Source organism: Varanus komodoensis, unplaced genomic scaffold (assembly GCF_004798865.1).
Source record: "Varanus komodoensis strain SLA01 unplaced genomic scaffold, ASM479886v1 scaffold108, whole genome shotgun sequence".
Lineage (NCBI taxonomy): Eukaryota > Metazoa > Chordata > Lepidosauria > Squamata > Varanidae > Varanus > Varanus komodoensis.
In genome coordinates this window covers 516860-543172 of record NW_025335307.1, presented here as the reverse complement: position 1 = coordinate 543172, position 26313 = coordinate 516860, and the positions used below count along the sequence as shown (strand labels likewise).

Below are 26313 nucleotides of genomic sequence, written 5' to 3'. Positions count from 1 at the left end.
TCCTTTGTCATCTCCATTACCAGTGTCCAAGTAGTTCTCTCCACCATTTGGCTGGGAACCACTCCTCCCTTCCCTGACTCTGACAAGCAATCCCAGCCTGGGCAAATCATCCTGCAGTGCAATGAAGGCTCTGTGGCCATGTTCTACACTGCCCTCGGCTACATGGGCTTCCTGGCTGCCATCGCTTCATGGTGGCTTTCCTGGCCAGGAAACTGCCTGGGGCCTTCAATGAGGCCAAGCTGATCACTTTCAGCATGCTGGTCTTCTGTAGCATCTGGGTGTCCTTCGTGCCCACCTACCTCAGCACCAGGGGCAAATACATGGTGGCCGTGCAGGTCTTCTCCATCTTGGCCTTCAGTGCTGGGCTGCTGGACTGCATCTTCCTCCCCAAGTGCTACATCATTCTATGGAGGCCTAACCTGCATTCCAAGGAGCATCTTATGATGAAAAGCAAAGTATAAGTTGTGTTTCTATTGTTCATGTGCTGCTCAGGATTCTCACATTTGTAAATAGCCTGGAGATCCATTTTTGATTTATTGATAGTATAGAAATGAAAGAAATGGGGGGGAAATCCTTTGCGCTTTTCAGTATTTGGGAAAAGTGGACAAGATAATCAAATACAAGGATGGTCCATGACTTCCCCTCTCCTATGAATGAGCCATCAACACACGAACCAGGTGCCAGATCAGGCAACAGGTGGCCTCTCCAGTGGTGAGATCCTTCCAGATGCCGTGTCAAGCTCTGATCTCTGGAAAATGGATTGGCCATCAAGTCACAACTCTGCAGCATCTCCTTGGATTTTTGCACAGCTGAATTCCCTGGAAAGGCTTAGTAGGTGGTCACTGTGGGGGCAATGCATGCAGGAGCAAGCATCATTTCCAAAATCCTGCAGACTCTGGCCAACCAGCTGTGAAAGAGGTATGTGAAGGGGTGTCACACAGTGGACGGCCTTTACATTGTCTCCTCTGGTGTGGAGGAAAGGACACTGTCCAATGGGGCAAAGCTCAAGTAACTGGGGTTCAGGCTGGATGTCAGGAAGTACTTCCTGAAGGTCAGGACGCATTGATGTGGAATGGGCTTCCAAGGGAGGTGTTTGAGGCTCCATCAGCGAGGGTATGAAAGGACATATTGGGGACTGCATGATCAAAGCTGGCTGGGGCAAGGGGCAGACTAGATGGCCCAGGAGACCCCTTCTGACTCACTATGTTTCTATTTTTCCATCTGCTGGAATAAGCCCAAATGTAAAGAAAGCTGAGAGGAAGGAAATGGATCCATGTGATACTTGCTGCTTGGGGAATATCCTGGACTGACAGAAAGACAAAACTAGACAGTCCCAGATCATATCAAGCCAGAATTTGTTCTGGAAACTAAAATGACAATACTGAAGCTGCCACATTTTGGACACCTCGTGAGAAGGCTGGATTCCCTGGAGAAGACCTTTGTAGTTGGCAAAGTCAAAGGCAGAGGAGGAGGAAGACTGCCTTTGAGATGCATTGACCCCATCAAGGCAGCCACAGTCTTGAGTTTGCAGAATGGAGCAGGGCTGTCAGGGACAGGGCATTTCTGAGGGCATGCAGAGGGCTTCCAGAGGGCAGAGATAACTTGATGGCACACACAACAACAGCAGCAACTCCCACCAGTCCTTTGGCCACAGACCCACCCATCTCCTAGGACACAGATATGGTAATGGTAGAATTTAATATCCATGCTTTGGCATGAAATGCCTGATGAAAGAGTGCATTTGCATTTCACTTAGGGATATGACCCAGAAAGAAATACGAAAGGCAATATACCTTTTGTGATTGATGCGATTGAATGGGTCAAAAAGAAAAGGCAAAAAGCTACATTTATCTTTTTAGATGTGAAGAAAGTCTTTGGTAATGCAGCTTGGACTTTAGTAGTGAAAACCTCCAACATTTAGACCGTGGCTCAAGCTTTTGGAATTGAATGCAGGCAGTTTATGCTAGACAACATGCAAAGATTTTAATCAATGGTGTACTAACTAACAGCTTTCAAATGGAGAGGGGAACACGTCAAGATTGCCCTTGATCCCCTCTTTTATTTAATCTTGTATTGGAAATCATGGCAAAAATATAAGACAGCATCCAAAAATTAAAGGCTTTAAAACAGGTGAAGAAGAATATAAAATAAAATGTTACACACATGATATAGTCTGGACTATTTTGGATCCACATCAATCCTTAAAGCACATAATGGAGCAAGTTGAAAAATCCGGATTTCATTCAGCATATAAGATCAATAAGTACAAAATTGTATTAAAATTTGTAACAAATTGAGAATAGGAAAACAAAGAAAGACAAATCTCAGGATGTGAAATAAGTTCAAACCCAGTTAAATACTTCGGGATAAACATCACAGGACATAAAGACACACTTTTTCCAGACAATTTTCAAACAACTTGGGTGAAGATTCTAAAAGACTTACAAAAATGGACTGAAATACAAGCAAATTGGTTGGGGAGAATTTCCATTATACCAATAAATGCCTTACCTGAACTGAACTCTCCTTTTCAGATGATACCAATTGTGATACAGGAAAAAGTCTTTCAAGATTGGCAGAGACAATTGAATAGTTTTATATAGAATTGCAAGAAACCGAGGATCAGATTAAAAATTCTCCAGGATGTAAAGGAAAAAGGAGGCCTTGCTGTACCTAATCTGATGTTATATTATTATGCAGTACGTCTGGTCTATATTACCGATTGGACTGTAAGTGCTAAGGAGAGGCGAGTGGAGTTGGAGTGCTTCAGTGTATGCGTCCACTGAAATCAAGTATTCATTCCAAGCAGCTCTGGAATACTGACAGATGGCAACGAGGATGGGATTGGTGGTTCTCCCGTATCAGTTCTGGCCCAGCGGAAGGCAAGCCACAGCTACATCCCCCAGCGGCAAAAAGAGGACCTTTTCCTCTTGCATTCCAAAGGGTCAGGATGCCAAGAAAGACTTACGAGGTCCTTCCAGCCCTCCCTGCACTCAGGTTTCTTTGCAGCAGCAGCAGCAGCAGCAGAAGCTTCAGGATGGTCAGAATCTCCTGAAGTCCCCTGCAGTGCACCAGTGGAAACAGTATGCAGGGTTTGGCCACCTGGGTAGGACACAGGCCAGAGCATCAAGGAAAAGTTGGTACAGCAATTTGGACATCTCCATGTGGGATCTTGTACTGGGGCACCAGGAGCCACAAATGTGGGATTTGTTTAGAGATGTACAGGATCTGTTTGCACTGGTTTTCAGCAAGTCTTGTTGTGCTTGTGTCTTCTTTGTGTTGCACCCATTTAAGCCTTTGCTTCAAAGTATTTTCCTTTCAGGGCAGCTGCAGTAGCTCCAAGTGGGTGGCCGGGGGCACCTCAGGAACCAAAGCCCCCTTGCAGCCACACCCCCTGTCCTGCTACGCCAATTGGCTGAGGACCAAGCTTGGACTGAAAGAGAGGGCATGGGGGGCATTTCTGTCCCAGGGAGGAGGGTGTGAGCAACCCTGGCATGTTTCAGGCAATGGTCCATGTGGCAGCTGCTTGAGCCCAAGCAAGATGGAGTTTTGCTGGGGGAAGGCAGTTATCAGACCATGTGTGTGTTTGTGTGTGTGGAATCCTTTCCTTCCCCCACCCCACCTGCTGTGATGGGAATGAGCCACAATCGGGAAATGGCGAAATGTTTGTCCTCTTAACTGGGTCTGCAGCACGCGATTCTGTAAGTCAACAAATTATCCCCTCGGAGCCAACAACATAAAAACTGGCCTCCGAGATTCAACAGATGAGTTCTGCAATGCTGCCAAATAATAAATGTCTCAGTGTGCAAGAAAAGCAATTTAAAAGTCCTGAAAAGTAATATATTTGCACTTTCTGCCTCAAACTGTGGCTGAGTGTGTCATAGGCTTTTTTCAAACTATTTTTTCCAGCTGCAGTCATTGTATTTACTACATTTCTATGCCACCTGTAACTGAAACTCTCTGGGTGGTTCACAACAGGATATGAAAAACAAAGCAAGCAAACAAATGGACAGTGCATAACAAGCAGTTAAAACATTCTGGTCTCCAGCTTCCCCTTGGCAGCATCAGGCACCTCTGCAGCGCTTTGCCTAGAGCGGCCCCCATTTTCTGGCGTTTTGGAGCTGCTACATGCGGAATGGAAAGTTGCCTTGTTATTCTCAAGAGAAAGGGGCAAAGGGATGCCCCTTCACTGAAGTGCTAAAACGGAAGAACAACACTGAACAAAAATCCTATCATCATACATTTCAGGATTCAGCAAGGTGTCAAACCATACCCATGGAGCAAGGAACTTGAAAACTGGCATCCAGGTTTGAATGGTTGAGTTCTGGAATTCTTCCAAAGGACTTCAAACTGTATAGGAAAAGCTAGTTAATGGGCTGAAAAGTTACACGCGTGCACTTTACTCCTCAAACCGTGACTCAAGGTGTCATAAGTTTTTTTTTTTTTTCAAATGATTGTTATTGGCAGGATTAGTAGCATTTTTTTGCATTTCTATGCCGCCTGTACCTGAAACTCTGTGGGTGGTTCACAACAGGATATAAAAAGAAACAAGGAAACAAACAATGCATAAAGCAGCATTTAGAACACTTTAAAATAAATTAAAAGAGCTCTCTGTGCTGGTAACAAATACCACAGTATACTAATAACAAGGTACATAATGAAGCATAATATAGTTTAACCAATAAAATCACATATGAGACACAACCTACCCCACAGCACAATCCGAACCACTCACACAAATCCAGAAGGTAACCCAAGTTCACAAAGTATTAAAACTGTTAAAAGGAGCAATAGCTTAAAATATGAAACATACAATAATATCTATTAAAGTGATCTTTAAAATTAAAATTTTGTGTGAATAAAAAGGTCTTTCCCTGGCACCCAGAAGAATGCAGAGGAGGCATCAGGCAAACCTCCTTGAGAAACTATTTCCAAGACTCTGACAAGCACTCCCAGCCTGGACAAATCATCCTGCAGTGCAATGAAGGCTCTGTGGCCATGTTCTACACTGCCCTTGGCTACATGGGCTTCCTGGCTGCCATCTGCTTCACGGTGGCCTTCCTGGCTAGGAAGCTGCCTGGGGCCTTCAACGAGGGCAAGCTGATCACCTTCACCATGCTGGTCTTCAGCAGTATCTGGGTGTCCTTCACGCCCACCTACCTGAGCACCAAGGGCAAGTACATGGTGGCCGTGCAGGTCTTCTCCATCTTGGTCTCTGGCACTGGGCTGCTAGACTGCATATTCCTCCCCAAGTGCTACATTATTTTGCTGAGGGCTGACCTGAACACCAAGGAGCACCTGATAAATACATGTATAATTTGCACAAAATTCTTTCTCAGGTGTTTTCTTGCACAACTACAAAAATTCTGCTCGCCTTTCATCTCCACTCCAGGGTTACAGATCCTCTATGGATGTTCTTTGATTTTTCACACATACCATTAATAAAAGTTGGGGAGGAACCTTTCTGAGTCTACTCCTTGATCATTTTTGGACTTGCTTTCCTCCTGGTTCTGTCCTGTGTGCAGCCAAGGCAAGGGTATGCCTGTGGCCACTCGTCAGGGTTCAGCTGGTGTGCTTCTGCAGCAGGTGGAGCTGACCAAAGGAAAGGCTGGGCTGGGACCATAAGAGAGGGACTACTTGTGCAGCTTGTGGGGCTTGATTCCTTGCAAGTAGGATCCAGAACTCAGGGAAACCCCCTTCCTCCCAAAATCAGACTGGAATCCCAAGGCCTGAAAGCAGGGAATCTGATCTCTTCCTGCCATTGGCTTGTTCTTATTAATTTGTTTCATTTTTATCATTATATGATGCATAGTTCATCTAAAAAACATGGTGTGGTTTGCTTCACTCTCCCATTGCCCATCCCGGTTGAGTGGGGACTACACTGAGATCACCCAAGTCCAAGTCCCTTCCTCTTAACTGCTACACCACAAGGTCTCTTTTCTATGTCTTCTGGGACCAATTTGCCCACCTCACTGAGCAGCCAAACCTCTGCTTCCTTTCTCTGCCATCTCCTGTCAACATACTAGGAAAAAGCCTGTGTGTTTCTTTTGCCTTCCTTGCTAGCCTCAGCTCATTCTCTGCTTAAACCTTCCCGATGTCATTCTGGCACTTCTGTGCCCACAGACCGCACTCTCCTTTTCTCACTGCGTGGAAACTTCCCTTCTCATGCATGCTTTTTCTATATTTATTTTAGCCCACCTTGAAACTTCAGGCTTTTTTTGCTTGCCTCACTGAGAAAGGTGTCCTCCATGCTCCCCTGCAAGACTCTCCACTTCCACACTTGTATGCTGGTGCCTCAAGTGGTGCGAAGGCTCCCCTTGCACAGATCCTCCATGTCTCCACCTAGGGTGAGATGCACCAAGCACCCTGAGATGCAGATCCCTCACTCTGCCCCAGAGGCCATTCCCACAGCTGCAAATTCCACAGTTTCACCACAGTTAGACTTAATGCGGGCCTAAGGAACCTAATGGGACTGGAAGCATTCCTGACTGTTTTAAGTCCCTTTCATTGAAATGGGTGTACTCTAAGCTGGATCATACCCTTTGTCAGCAATACAAAATGATCTGAGAATGACTCTGGATGACTAATGGCAGAAGATGTATTCTTAAACACCAGAGAACTTATTCAACCACACAGGAGGAGGTAGTGCTTTTTTCAGCAACTAAAGCAGTTGCATAACTTTAGAGGCAAAATGTATGGACACCCACCACCCTGTGTGCAGTTAGTGCCTGTAGTGAGCAACCTTGCATCAGATCCCTCCACTCCAGCTGCCTTGCATTGAGCTTGTCATGAAAAGGCTGGTGCCTGCCTTGAGCTGGGAAGGCTTGAGCTGGGGGCTTGATCTCCTCCACCTTCCACAGCACATGTGGCTGCTCCGTGCCCTGGGCAACCTGCAAGAGCAAATCTGCAGCTGCTGGGAGGAGGGACAGGGGATCTGTGGAACAGGACAACCGTGATGTCCTATCCCTCTCGTAGCAGTCTGACAGGGATGCCACAAGTCAAGTCACATTTCACAGTGTGACATTCTTGCACTTTCCTGTGTGAAAGTGCAGAGAAGGGCAACTATCAGGGGGCTGGAGCAGCTCCCTGTGAGGATCCAGAGCAACATATGGGACTGTTCAGAAACATTCCCAGCTGTTAGAAAAATGCTGAGGAAAGAGAGACATGATAGAGGTGTGGAGAAAGTAGAGAGAGAGGCCTGCTTCTCCATATCTCATGGTGAGAAAGTCCAAATAAATCCTCAAATAAAAAGATGTGCCTTCATCTGTCCTTTAATATAAAATCTGGCAGCAGTGCCCTTCCACCTCTCTACTCAAAGGAACTATGCATTTTTACTCAACCCCTCAAGAAGGCTGCCCTGGGGGCTCCATTCTTCCTGCAGTTTCTTGCAGGGCAACCCATATGCACCAGAGGCTATGTTTAGCAGGAAGGCTGATTGTGGTAAGCCATTAGGTGGTCCCAGAGGCAGCAGGGGTGGGGACCAGCTCTGAGAACAGAGACTAGCTCTGGGAATGGGACTTGCACCTTCCTGCCCACACAAGGAACTGCTGTGGAAGCCCATCTGGCCAGCCAGGTAAGACACTGTGTTGGGAAAATCAAGCGCACACCCAGGACATGTCATGATTCATGCGCCTTCCTGATTGCCATGTCAATTCTCTGTAATCACCAATATTTACTGCAGCAGCTGGTCATGTAAACCCTGCTATTTTGCATACTGTTTTTGCTCCTGAGTGCACTATCTGTGGAAATGGACCTTTTCTTCCTTCATCATCAACTCCCCCCTGCCTGGAAACCTATAAAACATTCTGTATATCATTCATGACATAGGGTTGCAGCGGACACTCCTCTGAGCTAGAGCAGCCCTGAGCAGGACCTCCAGGGACACAAATGAACTCACCACTAACAGGAAGGGAAAAAGCAAAGCAGAGTTTTTGCAGGGCCAAATGCCCTCGCTACAGAAACAATCATTGGGAGGAGATGGGCAAATAGCCAGTGAGTAATTCATGAGATCAGCCCTCCAAGGCCAATTATGCAATCTATGACCAAAGGAATCCCTTCCTGCCTCCAAGGCGCTGCATCGGCAAATTCTCAGAGCATGCCTTTCTTGCACACAGGACTGATGGAGGGATTCAAGAAGCCACAGAGGTGCTGCAGCTATGTGGCTGCATAAGTATGGAAATCACAATGTATTCCTGGTCCTCTTGCTCAACCTCATGGGGTGTCTTCCCCCAGCACCATCCTGAAACTCCTGATGCTTACCTGAGATTGCAGAGATTTGTCCTGCATCCAGGCACAAGAGGGAAGGCACCTCATTCTCTGATGTATTGCTCAGGAGAGGGTGAGGGAAGGGGAGGAGACCTCCCTACAGGGCACTTCTTCTCTTTGATGAAGCCTTGGCTGGCCAAAAACTACATCCATATCAGAAGCAAATTACTCTTCCAAATGTTCCTCTGTTTTGTTGAAACAGGCAGGATGGAGACCGTGCCAAGGACCAGCAGCATGACACTTTTCTTCCTGCTGCTGCTGCTGCTCCCAGAGGCCTGCTGTGGGAAGCTGCAGTCCAAATGCCCCTGGAGCTGGAACATGGATGAGCTGCAGCCAAGGAATTTTTACCAACCAGGAGACTATGTCTTCAGTGCCAGCATCTCTGCAGCACAAGGCCTATTTAGACCACACACTTTCAGGAAACCAGCCTCTAATGAGCAGTATTGGTATGTTGTTGACCTGCTTGACCTGATACAACAAAGCACCATGGGCAGCTGGGCAGGGCAGCCCGCAATGGCATGCAAGGCCAGATAAATTTCTTCCTGCTGGCTCCTTTCCCATGAACACCCAGACAAGGAACTCACAGGCAGGAAAGCCCAAGGGAGAGTCCGGGACAACAGGCCCTGAAAAGTGAGCCACATTTCCTGCCTCTGCACTCCTCTGCTTTCCCTTCCCCTTCAGTGGGGATGGTTGCACTTGCTGGGCTCCTGCCTGGCAGGGCACCTTTGCTGCAAGCATCTTGAATGACTCTGGACACAGACCAGAAATAGGCCTGAATACCAGCTGGAATCCCACCAGGAATTCTCCAGGAATCGGCAGGTGGGCTCTGGCTTGGTCTTGGGAGGAAGCTGAGCTTGTGGAAGCCTGTGAAGGAGGATGCAGTCTCAAAGGGCAGTGGAAGGATTCACGAGCAGGGGTGGCAGGGTGACCCATTTCTATTATTTTTTCAGGAGGAAATCCACAGAATACTGGAAGATCCTCTCCTTCCTCTTTGCCATCCAGGAGGTAAACCAGAATCCCAGCCTCTTGCCCAATATCACCCTGGGCTACAACATCTATGACACCTTACTCGATGCTAGACTGATGTCCGATGCAGCCATAGACCTGCTGTCCACAACCCAGTCCCATGTTCCCAACTACAAATGTGGCAGGCGAGATCATCTGCTGGCTGTCCTTGAAGCTTCTGACTCTGACAACTCCATGCAGCTTTCCAACATGCTGGGCATCTTCAAGATCCCACAGGTGAGAGGCTTGTGAACATTCATATGAGGTTTCACATAGAAAAAGCAAAGGATTCTCCAAATCATTTGCATGCACGGTATCCATCCCAGAACAACAGGCAGTCATGCTCAATCCTGAGATTAAAAGGGTTCAAGTCCCTCTGAACTGGTGCTACTCCAGGCTGGTAGAGGTACTGGTACTGGTACTGGTAGAGGTAAGGATTAACAGAAGATCCCTCTTCATTTTTTGACCATGAGAGAGACAAGAAACTTTGGCAAGTATTGGTATAACAAGTCTTTTATTCTAGGTGAACACCCACCTTAGAGACCGAGCCCATCTCCTGTCGAGAGCAGCGACCAGCCAGCATGCACAAGGCTTTTTTTATGGTCAGCTGTTTGCAATGATTAGATGCAGAGAGAATATAATGCAGGTTACTTTTATACACAGTTATCTTAAGCTCTGCCTCTGGTGTCAAAGGAACTGGCTCCAGGTTGATCTTTCACACATTGTGACCTTCTTGGTGGAGATTGATATTTTTTACTCTCTTCTGTCTCCTGGATAGACTCCTAAATACCTGACCCCCATTGTTTGGCCATAAGGAATAAATTGTATTCATTAGGACCAGATGTGGAGCAAATACTTCTGCCCTTCAAGGTCAATCATGTCACAGAAATCATCCCTCCTGTGGAAGCTAAGCAGGACTGGGGCTGGCCAGAGCTTGGAAGGGAGACCACCTGGGAACCTCTTGGAGCCACCTTGAGTTCCACAATGGAAGAAAGGTGGGATAGAAATATAATAAGTAAGTAAGTAAGTAAGTAAGTAAGTAAGATAGTTTCCTTTCCTTCCCATACATCAAATGTGGAGGGGAATAATGATACTGAGATCCCAGAAAGTTATCCACAGCATCTGTGTTTCCCGACCCTACAAACCAAATTCTTCTCTCATTTATATGAAGTAGTTTTCAGAAGTTTGTTGTGGATGGAAAATCAGGAGATGCTCAAAATTTCACTTTACTCCTAGCATCCACTTTTCAGTGTTTTAAACTTATGATGCTAAAATACTTTATTTTTCAGAAAATAATAAGCATTGCTACTTTTCGAACCATCTTTCATGCATATAGTGGAGGAATTTTGATTTGGTGCTGAAGTGAAGCAATCCACCAGTCTCTTCCTTTCTTTCACAGGTCACGTACGCTTTCACTTCTCAGGTTCAGAGAGAAAATAGTTGGTCCCCTTTCTTCTACAGGATGCTCCCTGAAGAAGGCATCCAGTACCCAGGGATTGTCAGGCTGCTGCTGCATTTCCGGTGGACAATGGTGGGTCTCTTTGCACTGGACACTGAGAATGGAGACAAGTTCATGAGAACCTTGAAACCTGAGCTCCTCAGGAATGGCATTTGCGTGCTTTTTTCACGCAGCGTCTCACAACTGAAATCGGGTATTATACCACTCAACCAGGGGTCAGTGGAGAAGTTGAGAGATATAAATGTCTTTATTTTGAAGAATTGCTTTTCACATTCTATGGAATACTGATTGTACAAACAGCTATTGAAAGGTTCAAGCAGCCTGTTAACGGGAAAGTCTGGATCACCACAACTTTGTGTGACTTCACCTTGCTTTTAGCTCATGGAGATTGTGATGCCCAGCATGTCTATGCATATTTTTCCTTCATTCCCCAATCAAGTAAAAGGTTCAGCTATGATGGTTTTCGAGATTTGTATGGCGCTATGCATTTTTTTGTGTACAGGGCTTTCAAGTGTTCCTATTCAAAACATGAACTGTCGGTGAAAGAGTGGGGAAGATGCAGAGAGAAGGAGAACCCAGACGGCCTGCCCCAGTTGGACAAGGAGCAAACACTTTCTCTGGACAGTTTCTTTTCCTACAACACTGTCCAGGCTGTGACTCGTGCCGTGGATGAAGCTGTGTCCTCCAGCTCCAGGAGGAGGTACATGGAATGTGGAGGCAGGCGAGATGTGCTCTGCCTTCATCCATGGCAGGTATTCCCTCTGCTTCTTAGGTACTAAATTCAGAATTTGAGAATTGAGAATTCTCACATTGTGTGAAAATTCTGAATGAGATTTTCCAAATGAAGGGGCACCTGGAACAGTATCTCCTCTGGTCTCTGAATTGGTCCTTTCTATCAGCTACCCTGACTGATTCCAGCTCATTGTAGCCCATGGAGTTCAATTGAGTCATTGTGAAGCAGAACATAAAAGGAGCATGAAGACTGTACAGGTCCTTGCTCAGATTGCTTGACCTAAGAATAATAGGGTTTGCTATCGAGCCTGGGTTCAGAACACAAGGCAATCCCAGTTGTTGCTGCATTCCTGATTCCAGGATACAATCAGGTCTGAGCTGAGAAGAGCAGTGAATGGGTCCCCAGCTGGTCTGGGACTTTCTAGACAAGCAAGAAAGCTTTGTGTGAGTGAGATGACTTGGAGAAGTCTCAGGAGGTTGGCAGTGCAGTTACAGTGGAAAAGAGCCCAAACAAGAGCAAAGGGGACTCTGCTGGTCACCTCCAGGGAGCAGAGGAGCAATTGTTGAAAGTTGCTACATTGTGAAAAAGGTAGAATCCAAAATCAGAGAATATGGACCAAGAAACCTCCCCAAAGGGAGGGGTCTGCAACCTCCTTGCCATGTCTGGTTTTCTGCCTAAAGGAAGAATGGCAAGAGTGTGCACTAAGTGCAAGCAAGCAGTCACCCCCAGTGGACTGTGAGAATGCTGTGCATAGCTTCCATCTGGACTTCAGCAAAGTGATGTTGTGATTAGCACCAAGCCAGTTAGATGCTGCAACTCTCAGCTACATGCGCAGTTGCTACACAACTGGACACACAAGGTGCTCATCAATGGCCCCTTCTCAAACCAAGGAGAGATCACAACTGGGGTACTGAAGGGATCAATCCAGCACTCATAAAATTTTTAGTTAGTGGGCTAGCTAATCACTTTGAAGACAGAAGGAAATTTCACAAGTTCTCAGTAGGAGAAAGAGGAAAGCATTCTGAGGAGGACAACAAGAATGATGCGTGGGCTTGAAACAAAGAGGAAGAATTCAGATTGGATGAACTTTTCACGTTTACCCTGGAGATGAAGAGACTGAAGGAGGTCTGATAGCAATCTCTGCTTGATCATCCCAGAGAGCAGGATTGGAATTCAGGGCTCAACAGACAGGAAGCTCTTCTTGGCCCCTTCCTAATTCGCATTTCTGGGATTCCCATGAGACTGCTCAGGAGGAAATCTCCTTAAATATGCTACAATGAACTCCCAGATCATCTACTGAAGGACTGCAGGCTCTGGAGTGGAAGTACCCCTTTGCTGCTTCTGAGGATTCCTGAAAAATTTCCCTCAGAGAAGCAGCCCTCCTTTTCCCTTCAGTGATGAGGCTTGTACTGTTTGTTTCCTATATTCCTAAACCAGACGGTGAGCATCCAGCAGTGAAATCATAATCCTGTCCATTATAGGAGTCATACCCAGCCACATTAAACTGGAACCAGCTCTTAGCGAAAACTGGGATATCAAATGGGTCTTCTCAAATGCTGTTGCTTTCTGTCTTCTTCCAGCTTCATGCTTTCCTGAGAGACCCCCAGTTTCACAATCATTCTGTTGATGGGGTGTATTTAGATGAGAATGGAGACTTGGGAGCCAACTTGGACCTTCTCAGTTGGGTGAGGTTTCCAAATGTGACTGCTGAAAAAGTGAAAATTGGGAGTCTAGAAAGATGGGGCTGGCCTGACCCCAAGTTAACCATTCACCAAGATCCCGTTGTGTGGCCAAGATGGAAAGATCAGGTGAAGAAAACCAGCTGCATTATTCCATTGTTTGCATTTACCATTCCTTGACTAACATTCTGGCGAATGAATGGTACAGATATTTAATAAATAAATCAATAGCCTGAGAATCAACACGAGAATCCCATCCATTCCTTCTCGGGCTCCCCAGTTTCCTGCTTTCTCAGTCCCAACCCTTCTTTCTGATGTTCCTTCTCTCTCCCTCAGCCACTGCCCCAGTCCAAGTGTGTGGAGAGCTGCCACCCTGGATTCTTCAAGGTGCCTCGGGAAGGACAGCCTGTTTGCTGCTATGACTGCACTCCGTGTGCTGAAGGGACCATCTCCGCTTTAGAAGGTGGGTGAGTGCCAGGGAGGGGGGCAAAATTCCAACCACTTTATGGGGTACATGTGGGGGTGTTAAACCATCCTGCAAAAAATTTCAGATGGCCTGGTTGTTTCTGGAGCAGCAGAACAAAAAATCGTAGTCCGTGGGGTTATATTACCACCCCCTTCCTCCCCTCCTGGAAGAATTACATAATCCGTGCTCTGAGTGGTGTTCTCTGCTTCCTAGAATTCCTCATCCCCTTCTTGATTCTGCTGCCATGTGCTCCTTGGATCTCAGGGCACTATAGGCATGGTTTCCCTTTGGTACCTCTTGCTGTTAAATGTCTACTGCCCATGCATAGCTATATGCCTTCTCCATCTTTCTGCACCACCTCTGTACAGCTCCCCTGAGGAGAACTGAGTAGCTTGGAGAAAAGGAACTTTCTTGAGTATGAGGAGATTTTGGAGCTTCTTTTCCTCATCAGGAATAGCTGGAAGAGGACGTCTCCTCTCACTGGCATGGCAGGACTTGCCTTCAGGAAGATGCTGGGGAAGATGGCTGAGCCAATAGGATTATGCCAGCAAAAAGTTTTTGGGAATGGGTGATTCACAGATGCATGGAGAGGATGGGAGGGAGGACAGGCTGTTCAGATCTTCAGCTGTGCATGCTCTTCTTCATGGAGTCCTTAATGAGTAGAGGAATTCCATGATATTCTGTATTTTTCTATGAGTAAAAAAACAAACAAAAAGCAAGTGCTGAAATGAAAGTTTTTTTTTTTCATATATATGGAACTGGGCACACGATATCATAAAGAGTCCTGATTTTCTTTATTCAGTTTCATTATACCCTGCCATTTTCTTTAAAGAAAGTCAAGGTGGTATATCCAAGTCTGTTCCTCCTCCTCTCTCTCTCTCTTTTTTAAGATTTCTATTAAGATTTTTAAACTACTACTGAAAACATCAATCATCAAATACATCAGACTTACTGGGTCAGCCCCCTACTACATATTTTTTAACATTCTATAGTCATGATCAAATCCATTTATAACAGCTTAAAGACACCTTTAAATCTAAGCCAAGTGTCGTTTCTCCAGCCAATAATAAAAAATTTCCCAAGTTTGATAGAAGTCAGTATCTTCTTTCTCCTTCAGTGATAAAGTTAATCAATCCATTTCTGCACAGTCCAGAATCTTTCTTAGGATCAGTTCATCAGTGGGTAATTCCTCACTTTTCCAGTGCGCGCAAATGCAATCCTTGCCGCAGTGATTACATGTAACATCAAATACATTTCTTGTTTGTTAATATCTTCCAGTATAATGCCTAATAGGAAAACTTCAGGTTTAAACGCTAAAGGATTTTGTAGCATTCCTTCAAGCCATTTATTTTAATCCAATACTTTTTCACCTTGTCATAAGTCCACCACATATGATAAAAGGTACCCAATTTATGTTTACATTTCCAACATCTATTTGACATATTTGGAGACATCTTAGCTAATCGATTTGGCAACAAATACCATCTATAAAACATTTTATGTAAGTTTTCTTTATACGAAGTTGCTAATGTTACCTTAATATTTCTCTCCCATAGCTTTTGCTACTTTTCTATTTCAATATTATATCCAAAATTTTGTGCCCATGTTATCATAGTTTCCTTAACCTGTTCATCTTCCATTTTCCTATCAAGTAAGAAGTCATACAATCTTTTAATCATTTTCTCATCTGATTTAAGCCTCACTTTATCAAACACTGTTAAGTCCTTATAAAACCCCCATGTTTTACAGTCTAGCGTATCTCGATTGCATCTGCACCTTATGCCACCAAGAAATATTAAATCCCTGTTCTTGTGTTTTTTGATCTAACTTCAGACCTCCATCCTTATCCAAAATATCAACGTATCTTATGATCCCTTCAAAATCCAGAGCATTTGGAAACACAAAAGCTTCCATAGGTAAAAGCCATTTTGGTAGTTGGTTAAACAATTTTAGCTTTAACTTTTCCCACACCAACATTAATGATCTTCTAATAAAGTGACTCAGAAAAGACACATGTGACCTAGCCTTCTCATACCACATATAAGCATGCCAACCCATTTGCAAATCATGACCTTCAAGATACAAAATTCTCTTATTTCGCAAAGTTCCTCCTCCTATCAATGCTATCCTCAAAAAAACCCTGTGATGTCGGCTGGGCTGAGAGTCTGTCAGTGGCCCAGAGCCACCTAGTGTCCTGCTTTGCTGAATCAGGGCTAGAATCAAGATCACTTTCTACTGCAACATCTTGGCTTCCCGTTGGGAAGGCGTTGCCTGGATTGGAATTCCCCCACACCAATGGGGGAGCTCAACTCCCTCAAGCAAACCGCAACTACCCACCTCCCGTATTCCTCCAGTCTCACTCCCACCCTGATACCTTCTGTGAAGTAGAGAGAGTTCAGAACTCACATAACCCTCTGAGCGTACACTGTAAACATGAGATGACACAATCGGAAGGTTTTCCTGGAAAGAAGGAGCAAAACATCGAACGAGTCACTTGGTTCAAGAATGTTTGATACCAAGATGGTTCTGTGTATGTCTTTGGATGAGGTTGATGAAACTAGTAAGTAAGAAGGGCAGAAAAGTAAGCTCGGGGGCTTGTAGTGTACTTGTGTCAGCATCCAGTTTTGGGTCCTTCTCCGTTCACACATCACCTGGGACAGTCAAAGGATTGCTGACCAAATGACCAGTATCAATTCCTTAGTTTGTCCAGACTTTCCCTTTCTGGAACTCATGGAGGGGTAGGGGTCTGCACTGAGCAGAGGGGAGCAGGCAGGGCTGTGGATGCTGGAAAAATGCCTTGTTGGAGAGCTAGTGGGGAAAGATTGACTGGATGGTGGCTGGAGTGTAGGGATGGAATTCCCAGGGTGCACAGCTGGAGGCTTGCAAACAGGACGGACCTGGGAGTGGCTTTCATGCAATGGTGGTGGGTGTTCAGCCAGTTTCAGGCTCTATGCATCCTTAGGGCCTGAGAATCAGGATGGATGAGACCTGGGTGGAAGAGCACCCTTCCCACCCTCGTATCTGACTCTCAAAGGCTTCCTCAAGCATTTGAGTTAGACCTGGCCTTAGGCCTGGAACTAGGGAAATCCAAGTGGAGTTGTGCTCCCATTTATCATATCCCACTACTCAAGCAGGATTGCAGAGAGCTTTTCATGAGAAAGCTGCTGCCTGGCTTGACATTTGAAAGCTTGTTGTGGGCTTTCATGATCTCCATGAAATACCCCAGAGGGTGGAGATGCATGGGGTGGAGTCCCTGCCAGGATCAGATATATTCTGTTGCATGAATTCATTCATGATTGCCACACATCCTAGTCCAATTTGCAAATTGCCTTCCAGGTATTTGTCTGCAATGATAATTAATCTTAGGACATTAGTTCATCTTAGAAAATGAAGGGGCCATCAAGTCCATACAGGGCAGGAATGGACTCTATGTGTCATCTCCCACCAGAATCTTGACCCTACCAGCAGTGCTACCATATATACTGATATTCATAATAAGAAGGACAACCACAAGGAATAAAATGTACAGTGCAGTGGCTGGAATGGCTTTCGGGGTGCTGTTTTTCTTTCAACAGATGCAGAGCATTGCCTGAAGTGTCCAGAAGATCAGCATCCAAACATGGCCCGGGACAAGTGCATCCCCAAGCTCATCACATTCCTGTCCTATGAGGAAACTTTGGGGACCTTCCTCACTTGTGCAGCCCTACTCTTCTCTATAGCCACAGGAAGCATTTTGGGAATCTACTGGAAATTCCAGGAAACCCCAGTGGTCAAGGCCAACAATCGAGACCTTTCCTACATTCTGCTTGTCTCCCTCCTGCTTTGCTTTGCCTGCTCTTTCCTCTTCATTGGCCAGCCAGGAAGCATCACCTGCCTCCTCCGGCAAGCAGCTTTCAGCATCATCTTCTCAGTGGCCATCTCTTCCCTCCTGGCCAAAACTGTCACTGTGGTGCTGGCCTTCCTTGCCACTAAGCCAGGCAACAGGGCAAGGAACTTGTTGGGGAGGAGTTTGGCCAACTCCATTGTCATCTGCTGTTCTAGTGTCCAAGTAGTCCTCTCCACCATCTGGCTTGGCACCTCTCCCCCCTTCCCTGACTCTGACAAGCACTCCCGGCCAGGGCAGATCATCCTGAAGTGCAACGAAGGATCTATGGCCATGTTCTATGCTGCCCTCAGCTACATGGGCTTCCTGGCTGCCGTCTGCTTCACAGTGGCCTTCCTGGCCAGGAAGCTGCCTGGGGCCTTCAACGAGGCCAAGCTGATCACCTTCAGCATGCTGGTCTTCTGCAGTGTCTGGGTGTCCTTTGTGCCCACCTACCTGAGCATCAGGGGCAAGTACATGGTGGCCGTGCAGGTCTTCTCCATCTTGGCCTCCAGCGCTGGGCTGCTGGGCTGCATCTTTCTTCCCAAGTGCTACATTATTTTAGTGAGGCCTGACCTGAACACCAAGGAGCATCTCATGATGAAAAGCAAAGCATAAATTGTGTTGTATTGTTCATCTGCAGCTCAAGGTCCTGACATTTTTGAACAGCCCAGAAATCCACTTTATGAATAAGGAGAGTATCAAATTGAAATAAATGAAAAAAAATCCTTTGCCTTTTTAGTACTTAGGAAAAATTAAAACTATTTCATATATGGGGAAAAAGCATGTAAGCAATTTTCCCTTTTTAATCACCTTAGATAAGTTTTTTGTTTTTTCTTGCTTTGTTCCTATGAATAATTTCTGTTTTCAGTCCTTGAGATTTTCATGGTTTTGCCCAGAACTTGACTGGGTAACAGGAAGCCAGCTCCTCAATTTTTAAAACATTTTCACATCCTTGGAAATCCCTCCAGGATGTTTTCCAGGGTAGAATTTTTGGGAGTGGGATGGTTCCTTGGTGAAGTTCCATGTGGTATTGCGAATCCTTTCACTTGCTGGATTGCTCAGGGTGGGCTCCATGGGAAGTTCTCACAAACATGCTTGGCTGCAAAAACTCACCAACACCAGCATCTTGCCAGAGCTGTGGGGAGTTCCCCAAGATTGCCCTTGGGAGCAGGAAGAGAAAGATCAGGAAGAGGGAATGCCTTGCCCCACGTGAGGTAGAATTGAAGCAGTCCTTTCCTAGGCCTACTAGCTCAGGTTTCATTTGAGAGTCAGAAGGGACAACGCTCCAAAGGTGGAGGTTCCCCTTTCTTGGCAAATATCCAGCCAGACTCCTCCTTTATTAGCAACCTTGACCATGCCCAAAGCTTGGACTCCTTCTGGAGAACAGCCGCATGGCTGGGGCCTACTGTGGACCACCATTCAGCTCCTTGCTTGCATTTCCTGGGCTGTGTTAGAGGCATCTGGGCTGCCAAATACAGTGCACCATTTCTGTGATCCCCTCATTTTTGTAGTCCAGAAGTGTATGTCATTAGGGGGGGTCCCCTTGCCTTTCATCTGAAAGAGTGCAGCAGCCCACTACTGACATCTGGGGTAGAAGAGGGAGTGTATTGTGGGGAGCAGAGAGGGGAGAATTTGAGACTCTACATTTCATATTCATGCTGCATTTATTCCCTGCATTTTTCCCTCTTTACCTGCCCCCAAGGGGCTTACACGTTTGTCCTACTCTCCTTTTTATCCCCCCTACAGCCACAACCCTGTGGGGAGGCATGCTCAGAGGGATGGATTGGCCAAGCATCTTCAGGGATCTCTGAGGATGGGTGTAGGGCTGGAACCAGGACCTCCCAGGCCTCCAGCTCAGCACCCGACCCACCACACCACCCTGCTCTCAGAAGACCCTGCAGGCTCCCTTAGGCCTTTCCTGCTGCAGTTTGGCTCTTCAGCTTGGGGGAATTTTGTTTCATCCCCTATTTTCTCCCTGCAAGCAATAGGTTGCCACTGCAGTGCAAAAAGGGAAGGGGTGCATTTCCTACTTTGCTGGGGTGAAGTTTCTTTTATTTATTGCTTAATTAAAGAACAGAAAGCAGGCAGGAATTCCCTGGTCCTCATTCAACTGGGAAAAATCTCACCTAGAACTTCCCTGTTCTGTCAATTCAGGATCAGCTTCTGGATTCAGCACACCACACATCCAAGCCTGGGGAAATGAGCAGTGTATTAAAGGCATAATAATAGGAGTTGAGGGCTCTGAAGCATCCAGGCTGAAGGGATAAAAGAGGGTCAAATAGGGGAAGGGTGGGAAGGGAATTGGGCAGCAGCCACAGCACATGTCATGTGGCCAGCCATGAACATACATCTCCCCTGGTTGGTTGAATCCCTCAGGCAGGAAGCAAGAAACCCTCATCTCAGCCTCAGCTGTCCAGAGAGAGCTTCGAGAGCGCTCTGTTTTCTGCAATATGCAAAGTAGAGGGATGCCTCACTATTCTCCAGGGACACAGGGATGCCCCCTTCAATGCAGTGATAAAACGGAAAAGCACAAAACTAAAATCTCATCTTGAAAATACACAGGATTCAACCAGTCATTGTATCACACCCATGGATTCAACAGTGTAAAAACTGGCACCCGAGATAAGCCAGTAGATGCTCCCAGAGAGAGCGGGGGTGGGGGGTGTCCTGATATTCAGACGAGCACTGGACATGGGTCTGGCACCTTTCTGCCCACTCATGGGACTGCTGTTGAAAGTCCACCTGGCCAGGCAGCCAAGACACTCTATTGAGGAAATCAAGCTCACCTTCAGGACCTGTTATGATTCAAGTGCCTTCCTTGTTTCCATGCCATTTTTTTTTTCCTATTTATATCCTGCCTTTTTCCCACAAAGGACTCAAGGCAGCTTACATCTCCACAACAACAACCCTGTTAGGTAGGTTGGGCTGAGAGTCTGTGACTGGCCCAAAGTCATTACATTACATTTCTGTGTAATCACCCATAATTACTATGCCATTATGTCCAGCCGCTCTGCCATTTCTCATATTGTTTTTACTCATGAATACATTATCTGTTGAAATGTACCTACTCTTCCCTCATTATCATCTCCAATCCTGTGTGAATGACAAGAACACTAGAAAACACTCTGTATATGTTCTGGAGGCTTGTAGTTTGTTTGTGCTGGGAGTGTGCCCTGTGGGAGACAGACTGTGTGAGGTGGAGGATTGGCCTGGAATGCTCCCTGATTGCTGGTGCTTGGCATGTGAGAGGCTTTTAGAGGCTTGACCCATGTGAATGGAGATTTAGTGCACAAGGGAGACAGAACAAAAGAAATGGAGAGAGGAATGCAGCTGCTGAACCTTTGGAAAAGGAAAGCAGAAATGAGAAAATAAGGGTGCTCTTCCTTGCTTGCCATGAGCAGTGATGTGAGGCAACACCTGCAGTTCTTCCCTGGGCTCAGTTTGGGCAGCCTGACTCAGGGAATGTCAGGGGGACACTTTGCCCAAACTCTTGGCTCTGTGGCCATGGCCAGTGCAGAGAACTAAGAAAAAGGGGATGCTCTGGCAGGAAGGTATCAACCCTTTTTGAGCATAGCAGTGTGCACACAGAGCCCCTGAGGGCGTGCAAAGCACAAAGTGCCTTTGGGAGTTATATCCACGCTGCTTCCAGCCACAGGTGGAGGCAGGCATGGGCTGACATTCCAAAGAAATCTGCGTGTGCCTAAAACACAGAGGGTTTGTGCAAAGGAGGCAAGGCAGTTGCAGGACATGTAGGGAGATGCTCTGAGTGTTTGGAGCTTATACTGCCTCCTGGAGAGCATCTGTGTGGAGAAAGGATTGGTTTAAAAGAAAAGACCTTTCAAGCACTCTCAGTGAGGAGAGAGGTGATCAGGCCCCAGAATGCACAGGGAGAGTCCTGGAGGCTGCAGGGTGTGTTTCCTCCCTTTATATCCTGGGTAAAGGATACAAGTGTCTCCCAGTGTTTGATGCACAGCAACGATTTCCTTATTCCTCCATTCAAGGTTGATATTTCTCAGTTTAGTTTAGAAAGGTTGATGTGCAGCCATTTTTGGTCCTCCTCTCCTGCTCCGACCGAGTGGTAACCAGTCCATTGCGATCTTAGCAGAACGTAGCTTATTCATGTGGAGCGAAAGTCCAGCAAAATATTTTCTTTCACTCAGAGTCTTCCAGTAGCTCCTCTTTGCAATACTTCCTCATTCATAATATGGTCCCAAAATGTAATGCGTAACATATTTCTAAGGCAACATTGGTGAAAGACATTTCTCTTCTGGCTAATTTTTATACTAAACTTCGTTCTCACTTCCAATCAGCACAGCAATGGCATTCAATAATCGGCACTTTCTTGTAATACCCTCAGAGGTCGTGCTCCAAACGAGCACATTTGGTGGAATGCAGCAGTTGCTCTGGCTACCCAGCCTTCCACATCTGCTTTTGTCCCCCCTTCTGCGTCCATAATATTGACAAGATAACAAAATTGCTTTCAATGTTAGAACTTGGCCTCCTGCTCTTACTGGGGCACTTTCCTGGACACAGCCAGCTTGCATCATCTTGGTCTGATCACTAATTTTTCAGCCCACTTTATGTGCCTCTGTTTCAAGTGCCCATGTCAAGTCTCTCTACTGTGCTGTGGTATTTGCAAGTAGGGTGATGTCACCAGCAAAATCCATTTTGGTCAAATTGCCCTGTTTGTTCCATGGGATGCTGAAGCCTGAGTTCTTCATGGCTCTTCTCATGGCATAATTCATAATGATCAAATACCAAAAATGGGGATCACATGCAGCCCTGTCTGACACAGTCTCAGTTGTGCAGACATCAGTGGTGCCAGTTTCAGTTCTCACACAGCTTCTAGAATTATTCTGAAGGTTTTTACAAAGGTTGACATATTTCCGAGGAATGCCGTATATTTGCAATATACTCCATAACAATTCTCTGCTTAAAGGCTGTATTTTACACCATTTGGTGGGTTTGGTGAGCCCATTTTCAGCCCAAGGATGTGGCCACTTCAAAAGACAAAATGGAAAAATGCTCCTCCTAGATTTCATTCATTTCATCCCAATGGCCAAGCTTTGGTTGTTTAGTTGAAGTGTGTGTGAGGTCAGGTTTGTGTGTATTCACCATGAGTTGAGGAATTTGTCCCTATGTATGCAGGAAAATACCACCCATGTAGATGAGAAATTGAGGGAAACTTGAGTCTCTTTGTCCATAAACTCCACTGAGAGCACATTTTCCTCTAGCCAAGGCAAGAAGCAGGTTGTCTTCATCATGTTTGTGCACTTTGTGTTGGCTGGACTGATACAAAGCCCAGAACATTTGATGCTGTGCTCAAGGGATTTCTGCTGGGACAGAGTTATAAAGGCCAGGGACTTTCCATCTTCTTTCCCAATTTTCCACAATTTCTTGCCCAACTAAGGTGAGTCTTCAATATCACCTGAGAGCATGTGAAGTCATCTCCTGCCTACCACAAGCTTCTGGGAAGTGTGAAAGCTTTTTCCCTTCACCAATTTTAAGCTGCACTCTGCCAGACTGCATATGAACTCTGGCATCCATCGCAGGCAGCTGAGAGACTCCACGTCTGTGCAGACAACTTCCAGCTCCCAAGGAAAGTTACTTTGTGCCCCTTCTTGTGTGGCTGCAGCAAAGCTGCTCTGACTAGGTTTGCTCATTCTGTTCCAATCGCATTTGCGAAATTGCTCAAGCTCACACCCCAGACCTGTTTGTTTGTTTAAAACTTTTGTCCCATTAGTGAAGTCTCAGGAGAGTATAACAATACTATACACACACACACACACACTCACTCACACAAACATACAGCATTCTAACATTTAGCTAATTATAAAACCCCAATTAAAACAGCCAGGTCTTTAAACATTGGGAAAATAAAAAGGGTTTGGCCTGTTGCTGAAAAGAATAAAGTGATGGCACCAGGCAAACCTCTTTGGGGAGCGAATTCCACAACAGGGCTGTACTTCAGACAAGGCCCTTCTCCAGGTAGTCAACCTACTAACTTCTTCAGGGTGGGCACCCGGAGAAGGGCACCTGCCCTAGATCTTAAGGGGCGGCTAGATACATATGGAATGAGATACTCCTTCAGGACCTGTAATGATTCTGGTGCCTTACTGATAGTCAGATCGATACTCTGCAATCATTGGTACTTACAGTAACATCTCATGGCCCCTCTGCAGTTGACTCGTATTGTTCTGTGTATGGATGCATTCTCTTTTGAAATGTACCTATATTCCCTTGTCATCACCCCTGCTCTGCGTACATGACTAGAAGCCTGTAGAACACTCTGCACATTTTCTGGAACTGTGTTGTTGGTGGGCCTACCACTACCCAGCAGTGCTGTCCGTGAAGGCTTGTCTCTGCAGAGGGCTTTTCTTCCTAGGTCAGCAACACAGTCAGTGGTCTTCCACGGTCTGGGACTGGCCTAGGGCCGCTGGCATTCCCTGCTACTCCGGGGAAGAGCCACTGCCATGCGTGCCTGAGAGCCACATCTCGCTCACCAGGACCACCTGGGACTCACTGTGCCCCCTGCCAGTTGCCTGCCTCTTCCACGACAAAGGGAGTGGGAGGAGGAGAGGCAGCTCAGTGGGATCCGTGCCTGGCCAGGTCTGCCTCTGGGTGGGGACCGAGACCAGCCTTCCCCTCTCTCTGCCACGTTCTCTGCCAGGCAGGGCAGAAATGGGGCGGGCTGGTGTGGGAAGCATTTTCTAGGCTAGGCTTGGCTGGTGGGTCTGGGGGTTTGTTGTGGGGGGGAGTTGTATTTCAGTATTTCACAATGTGATTATTGTATTAAGTCACTTTGTTTGATTGTGTGTTGCTCTGATGCTAATATTGTACTTGAATTCCTGTTAGCTATAAGTATGTTTTTGCATTTATATTGATTTTGGGTTTTCCTATATTAAATTTTTGATCAATTATTCCTGAAAAGAAGCAACCGGAGATTTCAGTTTATTTGAGTTGCATATTGCTCTCTGAACATTTCAGTTATGTTCAACTACTTTTAATTTCAATATCTTACTCTTGTATTAGCATTTTTACTGCTCAGTTTCTGGTTATGTTAGCAGAATTTTCTTTCCTTCTTTGGTACTATATTTGAAAACAAATGCATAAAATACTATATTATGCATACACTGCTTTTTATTTCTGCCCCAGTGGTCCCTGAAATAACTTTCCCATTTTTGCCACTCCCCACCTGTAGAAAAGTTGAAATCTGCTGACACAGAGCTCTCCCTGTGGATCAGAGCGGACAGCCTCACAGACTGTGAGATCATATTCCCTGCAACTACCAGTTGCAGAAGCAACAGTTACGCACAAGGGCCCAAGCAAAGCTGCCCCTCAAAATTGTCTGCCTCTTTTCCACAGGACCAAAATCCATGTCATTCTCACCTGGTGACTTTTCTCTCCATGATTCCTCACACAGTCAAACCCCCAACGGGGCAGGGCAGCATTGAATGGATCCCAGGAGAGGGCTGAGCAGAGGGGGAAGCCTGGAGCTGGAGATGCTTTCTGATGTCGTAATGGAACCTGGGGGAAATATCCCAGCAGGACATGGGGGAAAAGGAGAGCTGAGGAGTTCCAATAAAAGCATCCAGCCCACCCCTTCATCCACATGGGGGCTGCCCATCTGGGCCTGCATGTGCAATGGGAAGCACTCCAAAGGAACCACCTTGGCATCTGTGATGCGGACTTCTCTCCTGCAACCTCACACTGGCTGCCAGGATCATGCTTCCATGTCTGCACATCACTGGGGTCAGCCCAGACCAGAACCCTGACTCCTTCCCAGCGCTTTCTGCACAGCTGCCTCAATGTGGGATGAAATCTTAAACATAACTGTGGGCTGGCCATTTCTGGGCAGCCTGGATGCCCACCTGGTCTATGACTGCTTGCTGAAGTGTCTTCTGGAGAATTTCCTGATGGCGTACTTCCATTAATATTCTTACCATTGTTGGCACTATGATTGTTAGCACCACATGGCACTTCTATCCTGACCTTTCCATTCAGGAGGAAAGCAAGCACTTTGCATGCTTCCCTGCATCATTCTTTTCCTGAAAACAACAACCCTGCCAGGTAGGATAGGCTGAGAATGAATGACCTGCCAGAAGTCACTCAGTGAACTTCAGGAATGAGTGGGGATCCAGACCTGTCTCTCTCAGTCCCCATCCCTCTTACTGCACGCTTGATCCCATGCACGGATGCACACCCAAACTCCCTCTGCTTCATCCTATCAAGCAAGAACAGTTTCAGTGTTAGACATGCCTATCCTCAAAATGGCTTCCCCTCCTGGATACATGAGCGGGAAACACGCAGTCCCAGCACATGCAGTCCAAGGGGAAGAGGATGCCAGAAATGGGCAGTGGCCACAGCAGTTAGGAAAATGGAAACTTTTCCAAAGGGAAATAGAAGGGGAGGGGAGAAGAAAGAGGAAAAGAGCCTTCCCTCCCAGTCCTTCAGAGGCTGCTGGGATGGGGCTGACATCCTCCATCAAGACCTTTCCCTTTCAATGCACTTCTTGGCCATCCCTGCAGAAGGAAATTTGGACAGAACACCTGGCCCCATCCCCAGAGGTGAAGCTGGGCACTGAGGGACAATTAGTCTGCAACGTGATGAGGGTGCACACTCAGAGATAAAGTTGGCATGAGCCTGAGCTCCAGGCACCAACCTGAGAAAACAAAAATGGGAATGGCAAAGCAAGGCAGGGGCTTTGCAGGGCCAAGTTGCCCCACTGCAGATGCAACATGGGGGTGGAAGGATTGCAAGCAGGGGATACAGCAGATCACCCCTTAAAGGCCAGTAGCAAAGCACATGAGGGAAAGAGTCCCTTGATCCTGCTTACTTAAA

General features: G+C 46.4%; 1 protein-coding gene across 1 annotated transcript; it reads left to right on the top strand.

The window, feature by feature from the left end:
• Positions 1 to 17199: 17199 nt before the first annotated feature.
• Positions 17200 to 18048, top strand: LOC123018036 (vomeronasal type-2 receptor 26-like; the record flags this gene model as incomplete). Its single annotated transcript, XM_044419773.1, has 1 exon — positions 17200 to 18048. A coding segment is annotated over one exon (849 nt), but the record flags the coding sequence as incomplete, so codon positions are not given.
• Between the last annotated feature and the right edge of the window lie 8265 nt (positions 18049 to 26313).